Source organism: Lactuca virosa, chromosome 4 (assembly GCF_052849685.1).
Source record: "Lactuca virosa cultivar CGN04683 chromosome 4, Lactuca_virosa_CGN04683_v6, whole genome shotgun sequence".
In the NCBI taxonomy this organism is placed as follows: domain Eukaryota; kingdom Viridiplantae; phylum Streptophyta; class Magnoliopsida; order Asterales; family Asteraceae; genus Lactuca; species Lactuca virosa.
The window spans coordinates 27,083,427-27,090,772 of NC_136429.1; the positions used below are offsets into that span (position 1 = coordinate 27,083,427).

At 36.4% G+C, this 7,346-nt stretch overlaps 2 protein-coding genes across 4 annotated transcripts; both read left to right on the forward strand.

Moving 5' to 3' along the window:
- The first annotated feature begins 1,186 nt into the window (after window positions 1-1,186).
- On the forward strand, window positions 1,187-4,654 carry LOC145103783 (uncharacterized). Of its 3 annotated transcripts, none has more exons than XM_079041047.1 (5): window positions 1,187-1,316; window positions 1,383-1,541; window positions 2,903-3,465; window positions 3,695-3,961; window positions 4,048-4,654. In XM_079041047.1, the coding sequence occupies exons 3-5, from the start codon at window positions 3,124-3,126 to the stop codon at window positions 4,393-4,395; spliced, it is 957 nt and encodes a 318-aa protein (XP_078897173.1). In that variant the 5' UTR covers window positions 1,187-1,316; window positions 1,383-1,541; window positions 2,903-3,123; the 3' UTR covers window positions 4,396-4,654. The 3 variants fall into 3 exon arrangements, with proteins under 3 accessions (XP_078897173.1, XP_078897174.1, XP_078897175.1); XM_079041048.1 differs by having other exon boundaries at window positions 1,193-1,313; XM_079041049.1 differs by having other exon boundaries at window positions 1,195-1,541; window positions 2,903-3,085; window positions 3,170-3,465.
- A 1,660-nt stretch (window positions 4,655-6,314) lies between these two features.
- LOC145104210 (uncharacterized) lies at window positions 6,315-7,082 on the forward strand. Its single transcript, XM_079041482.1, has 2 exons — window positions 6,315-6,434; window positions 6,549-7,082. The coding sequence occupies exons 1-2, from the start codon at window positions 6,315-6,317 to the stop codon at window positions 7,080-7,082; spliced, it is 654 nt and encodes a 217-aa protein (XP_078897608.1).
- Window positions 7,083-7,346: the final 264 nt, after the last annotated feature.

Here is a 7,346-nt window from a genome sequence, read left to right on the forward strand (position 1 = left end):
CGCACACGAGATCCTTGGGATTACACTCTGATATGGTTTCATGATATTATATTTTGATTATTAACACTTTCGTTTTGACATGAGACATTATTATGAATGTTTTATACTAATGGTTTTATGTAATAATTTATTTAAAAATGAAATTTTTTGCTTTGAATTTTGGGATGTTACACAAAGAATCGTGAGTGGCATGGCTAGGGTTTGCAAAGAGCTTGAAAATGCGAAATATTGATTTTTGTAGGAAAATCCCTAAGGTTTATGTGTTTAATGGAAGTAAGGAGATTAGAGCAGATAAGTTTCTTTTAAAAGAAAGAAAGACCAGTTATAGGTACTGGAAAACATGAACAAAAGAACATTTCCATTCAATCAATTAGTGCAGTTGGATTTTCTGAGTCAAATACAAAAAAATAAAACCAGAACCTAAAAATTTGGTGTGTTCCTTGATGGAAATCGCAGAAGATGAGATAGGTGACCGAAGAAGAGGGAGACGAGGGGTGAGGATGAAGGTTTGTTTAGATATTGGGTGTGGATGAACTCGACTTTGAAGATGGAACATATATGCATTTTTTTTTTTTGTAAATCTAAGTTTTATTGATTTCTTGTAAATCCAGATCAATTTTATTTTGTAAATTTATATTTGGGTGAAGCAAACAACTGGAGAGTTTATCGGAGAAGATGAAATGGTTGGTGTTGAGAGAGAGAGAAAGAGAGATGATGGAGTTATCGGGTGGGCCAGCATAATTCCTTTTTTTTCATTAATATTTACAAAAAAGAAAATGTAAAAAAAAATAAAAAAAAGAAATTTAAAGGATAAAACCGTCAATTCAAATGCTTCATGGACCAAAACTACAAAAATTTCTTAATTTTATGACCAAAATGACAGAAAAATCTTAATTTTGGACTTTCTATGCAAATCAAAAACATTTTAAATCCTATCTACAGTTTTTTAATACCACAAATACCAATTTTGCAGTTTTGTTAAGATTTAAACCAAAATCCGAAAGAAATGCATTATTTTTTCAGTTTTGTCAAAAAAATGTCAAAAAGAAGAAAAGAAAAATCTATATTGCTGTTAAAAAAATGTATAAGAAAAGAATTCACGTCAAGTCAAGTCTTTTCAACATGTCAATTAGTAAAAACATTTTTCTCCCTTAAGTCCTCTTTTTGTCTCTTTTAAGTCGTCATCGTCTGCTCTGATTAAACTCTTCATTCTCACCGATTTTACACACTCTCTCTCTCTCTCTCTCTCAAACTCTTCATTCTCACCGATTTTACACTCCCTCTCTCTCTCTCTCTCAAACTCTTCATTCTTCGTGGTAATTTCCTACCCTAATCTATTTCTAGGCTTTGATCTGATCTCACTTTTCGATAAACTGCTACAGGTGTTAATAGGTTCGATAATCAATTTCCTCCTCCGTCGATTTCCTCCGCCGACGCTGCCATTATGTCGGTATCCTCCGCTACTTCCACGTCTTCTTCCTCCGCTACTTCCGCGATTCCTCCCTCCGCTACTTCCGCGGTTCCTCCCTCCGCTAAATCAGGTATGGCGAAACTATCTTTCTCGCTCAAATCACTCTTGCATTCAGATTAGGGTTAGTTCGATCAGAGGTTTGCTCGAATTTTTGTTGTTGGATATTTGATGCATTGCTTTTCTCTTTGTCTATTTCGTATTGGCATTGATGATTACTACGTCTGCAAGGTCTTCAACCATTTCAACTAATGTTGTTTGTATATCAGTTGAACTGTATGCCTTCTTGAATACATCTAGTTCCTAGTTAGTTTATGCAAAAGAATGGACATATGATCAATTTAGTTGTGTATCCTCTAGTTTCCTTTTTACATTAACAAGGAAAAATTCATGTGGCTAGTTGATATCTTATAGGAAATCTTTGCATTTAAAGGAACATTTGAGGTTTCATCTGAAAATAACATAAATCGGTAAATGGTAAATTAAGTTTCATTTGAGCATCTCATCAAACAGACAATGAAGATTGTGCTATACTAATAAGGTGTCATCAAATGTAGATACACATTTTACCAATCTGTCTGGTGTCTATAAAATAAGTAGAAAACTCTTTAACAGAACCAAAACCCATACTAAAGACATGAAACAAGTCTAACATGCCCACATACTCTCAGAAATCCAAAAACATATGTTATTAGCCAACAAAAGAGCAATTGATGATGAGTGTATCTGATGAGAAAGTCAAGCATACACTACATATTACTTCTGGAGGAACTTTATGCATAAGAGTAAAAAACAGAGTTAGGGATTAGTATGTGGAAATAAGCTCCATATTAGTGACCCATATCATCACATTCTCATCCTTGCTTGTTTATTTTTCTTTGTCATTGTTTACGATTGCTCATTGCATTACTTATTATTGTTTGTTGTTTGAAGTGGTGTGGTTGTCAACCCGAATACTTTTTTCTTTTTTTGTTCTTTTCCCTGTGACTTTTACAGTTGTTCATTGTTTATGGTTTCAAGTGGATGTCATATGACAAAAAACTGTTCTGGTGATTTAATATTAATGTTTGTATACCTTAGGGTGTTTATTTGTTTTTTAGATATGCTGCTGGTTAAATAACATCAGACAGTTAATAATCAATATATCCATCATACCACTGGTTATCTAAAAATAAACTATATTATATGTTTGTTGTAAATGTCAGCTAGAATACATTTTTTTCTTAACAAAGAAAGTGTCTTAAACATCTGAACATCTATTTGCATATTCTAAAAGCTAATACTGATTAGAATGTTAAAGACTTCATAAACAGTTAACTACATTGTCCCCTGTAGTTAATTATGAGTATCTGTCTTCTTTTTGCCTTGATCTTATTCTTAAATTCAGGGATTATTCTTACTGATCTCCTCACAACCATTGGTATTCATTTCCAGATTCTTCTACTCGGGATTTTAGTTTACTGCCTGAATAAGCTCGGGATGGAATAGTAAAGGCACTGCCTTTGTGTGATGCTATTAAAGCAAGTGGATTGTCACGTCTGTGGAGGAGCAAAAGCCACTTCAACTTGGGGAAACTTATTTTTGATCGGCATGCTTTTGTAGGAAATCATTCTAGCTGTGAGTCCAAATTAACACAAATTGTTTACCCAGTACTCATGTGTCAATGTTCGGCATTAGAGGAGTTTTACATTGGGTTTCCAGATTTGAAGGGCAGTCCGGAGCTTGATATAATCATGCGGTATCTCTCTTTGAAGCAGATGTGCCTTCGTAAGTTTACTCTCCGAGTATCGCTTGGAGACCCCTACAAGGTGCCATCAACATTTTTTCAACTCAAACATTTGACACATGTAGAGCTGTTCAGTTGTGTCTTGAAGCCTGATGATGATTTTTGCGGGTTTGAAAATCTGACAAGCTTGAACTTGTTCAGAGTTCGTATCAGTTTCAATGGTCTTATATCTTTCCTCAAAAATTGCAAGCGACTGACTAGCCTAATTCTGGTAAAACTCAATTTATATGACCCTGATTTTGTTAATTCCTCCCACTGCTTCTAATATAAATTATTATATTAATTCATGAAAAATGTGTAAGTATCAAAAGATAGAATAATTATGAATCTTAAATTAACATTAAAAAGTATGACACAGAAATGCTTAATTTTTCTTTCTAGAAATTCAAATTAGATGTTTCATGACTACTTTTTTAGTCTAATTAGTTTTTTTGATGCAGATGACACATGATGGAGACCTACATGAACCTTCCACTTTTGGATTTGAGGAGCTCGCTGCTTCTATTCCGAACATCAAACACCTTCAGTTGGGTTCTTGTCCATTTCGGCTTCTTAGTGCATGTGGTGGTCTAAGGGTGCAACACAGTTCATTTAACAAACTTAAATCTTTACGTTTAACTGGTGTGTGTTTTACATTAAATCTGGATCTTCGAGGGATTCAGTATTTGGTGACAAACTCACTCGAATTGGAGAAACTTGAGATTATGGTAGGTATTATATAATTGATACTATGTGATCTATCCTATGTGAGTTATTTGCTATACTTATAAAGTTTTTTTTTTTGAGTTAACAGGAGTTTTGCCAATTAAAAGATATGCCAGTGGGCGTCGTTGACCTGTCATGTCACCCTCGGAAGATGGTTTATCTGAATAAACTTCGTTCAGTGGAAATTCAACGGTTTGACTGCTTTGGGAAAGGTGTTGATTTAATCAAGTTTATAATGATAAGGTCGCCAAACCTCAAGGTAGTTATAATAAAAACTATATATCCAATCATGAAAAAAAAGGAAGAAAATGTGAGAAAGCTGCTGTCTGAAGGTCCATGTGCTTCATCTAATGCAGTGATATACTTTCCAAAAGAAAAAAACAGTGAAGAAGAAAAAAAAAGTAGAGAAGAAAAAAGTGAAGAAGAAGCTGTCTGAAAGTCTATGTGCTTCACCTAATGCAGTGATATACTTTCTGGAAGAATATACTACTTAGATATGGTCGATGTGAAACAAAAAATTGTGCTTGACCCATTAAGGGAAAATGACATATAGTTCGTTAACTTTCAGTTTCAGTTTCAGTTTCAAACAATGTCTTGTCTTTCAAAGATACAAGCTAACTGTAACGACATTACATATTCCAAGCCCATCAAAGGGTTTACATATTCTAATCTAAAAGTTGAATATGTTTGCATAATTTTTAATGGGGATTCATATGCTGCATAATAGCTATTCAGATAGAATAATATCCGTGACATCTTCCATTAAATTTAGGGGTGTTTGGGTTTGCTTATTTAAAACTACTTACTGTTAGACCCACACTCAATCCGACCCAGCAACCTGATCCAATTCAGATTGATCAGGCCCAACATGATACAACTTGGCTCAGTTTGGTCCAAACTAACCAGTCCAATACCTGACTGACTTTGTTTTTATTCAGTCCAGTTTTTGTGTTATTTTGCATTTTACTTTATGTTTGATTTTCTAAAAGCAGTTGGTTTTTATCGCTCCATGAATGTTGCATCTTACCGATTTGCTGTTTTGTACCTACATTTGCAAAAGAAATGGACAGTTTTTGGGATTTGATTAAAGTTCTCAATTCTCTAGTTTTTTTTAGAGAATTTTCCATTGCTATCTTAATTTCTGGCAGGGTTAAGAGGTGATCTTTGCAAGCTAATTTTGAAGCTACGTGGTGTATCTGTATCGTAGATTCAGGTTGGTGTTTTGCCCAACGAGGTTTTTCAAGTGGTGTAACCGTATCTCGAAGGATCTGTTGTTTGTTTAATACGGTAATTTCGAATATGTAACTGTCAGCCTATCATTTGGTATCAGAGCATCATGGATACCCGACGTAGTACCGAATTGAAGAGGATTTTGGAGCTTATGGAAGCTGACAAGAAGGATATGGAGCAACAGATGAAGGCGATGCAAGAACAGATTCAAGACTTAGTTCTTTCTAATAACCGGCGGCAGAGTGGTGATAGCTCCAATTCCGGTGAGTTGGTTAACAAAGAAGGAAACGACGGTTGGCGTACAAATGACATTAAGGTTGACATACCTGAATACGATTGAAAGCTAGATCTAGATGAGTTTTTGGAGTGGCTCCGAACTGTAGAACTGGTATTTGATTACAAACAGATCAATGAGGACAACAAGGTTAAAATTGTTGCTCTCAAATTATGTAAGTATGCTGTGACATGGTGGTCTAATGTTTGCTTGAAACGTGAACGAAGGGGGAAGGAAAAGATCCGAACATGGTCAAAGATGAAAGAAAAACTAAAACAGAAGTTCCTCCCGTCTTATTATATTCAGTCTAGCTTCTCCCAATTGCACTCTTTGAAACATTGAAACAGGGAACAGGTACGGCTGAAGATTACTCCCGAGAATTTGAGTATCTTCTAATGAAATACGATATCCCTAAAGATGATCCCCAAACTCTTGTCCGCTAGTTGGGCGGACTAGATTCACGAGTCGCACATGTGGTGGAATTATATCCTTATCAAACCCAAGCTGAACTTACCTTGTTGGCCCACAAGGTTGACTCCCAGCAACGAACTAAAGGAAAATTGGAGTTCACTCGATCCAATTTTACGTCCAACTCCTATCAAAAGCCCAATTCCACAAGTAAGCCTTTCGCCCCTTTAAAACCCAAATCACCCATTACGACCAGTCTGAACGTTGATTCCACAAAAGCTCCAAGAAGATGTATTCGATGCCAAGGGATAGGACACATTGCATCCGAGTGTCCAAACAAACGAATCATCACCCTTGCCGACTTTGAACTCGCTAGTGGTTATGAGTTCGGTGTCGACTCCACCAAAGAACAATTACTAACTGATAGCGAAGAGGAAGAGACAATGGGTCCTAAAGAAGGAGATTGCTTGGTGGTCCGACGAGCCTTACAGAGTACGTTGAATTCCGAGGAAACTCTACAACGTGAATCGATTTTTCATACTCGTTGTACTATTGCGCAAAAGGTTTGTACCATGATTGTTGATGGTGGCAGTTGTACAAATGTGGCCTCACAAACTCTGGTCGACAAGTTAAACTTACCCACTGTGTCACATTCTGCACCTTATGTGATTCACTAGTTGAATCAAGGAAAGGGTATTCACGTTTCTTACAGAGTTCTCTTGTCTTTAAGTATTGGTAAGTCCTATTCCGATGAGATCTCGTGTGATATCCTCCCTATGGACGCTTGTCATGTACTTCTTGGTCGTCCTTGGCAGTTTGACCGTCGCGTGACACACGACGGTTATCGGAACACTTACTCATTCACCTACAACGATCGAAAGATAGTCCTCACCCCGCTATCCAAATCTGTTCAACTAGTGAAGTCACCACCACCTTTGAGTACTTTGCTCAAAGTTGAGCAACATGAGTACCAATCTTTTCAAGAGTTTATCTTGCTCGGTTGTGATGATGAAGAAGATAAACCAATACCAACCCACAACCACCCTCTTATTCATCCCCTATTAAAGTCGTATCAACATGTTTTTCCAATTGAAATACCTTTTGGACTACCTCCTATGCGTACCATTCAACACAAAATTGATTTTCTTTCAAGTTCTACGCTCCCCAATAAGCCTGCTTATCGAGCTAACCCTCAGGAAGGAAACAACTGAAATCAGGAAACATATTGATGGTTTATTGCAGAAAGGACTCATTCGAGAGTCACTCAGCCCCTGTGCAGTTCCCACACTACATGTACCAAAAAAATGGAGAATGGGGGATGTTTATGGACAGTCGATCAATCAATAAGATCACTATCAAATACCGTTTTCTTATTCCCCGTCTGAATGATTTACTCGATGAACTTTATGGTGCAACCGTGTTTTCTAAAGTCGATCTGCGGAGTGGTTATCATCAGATTTATATACACGAGGTAG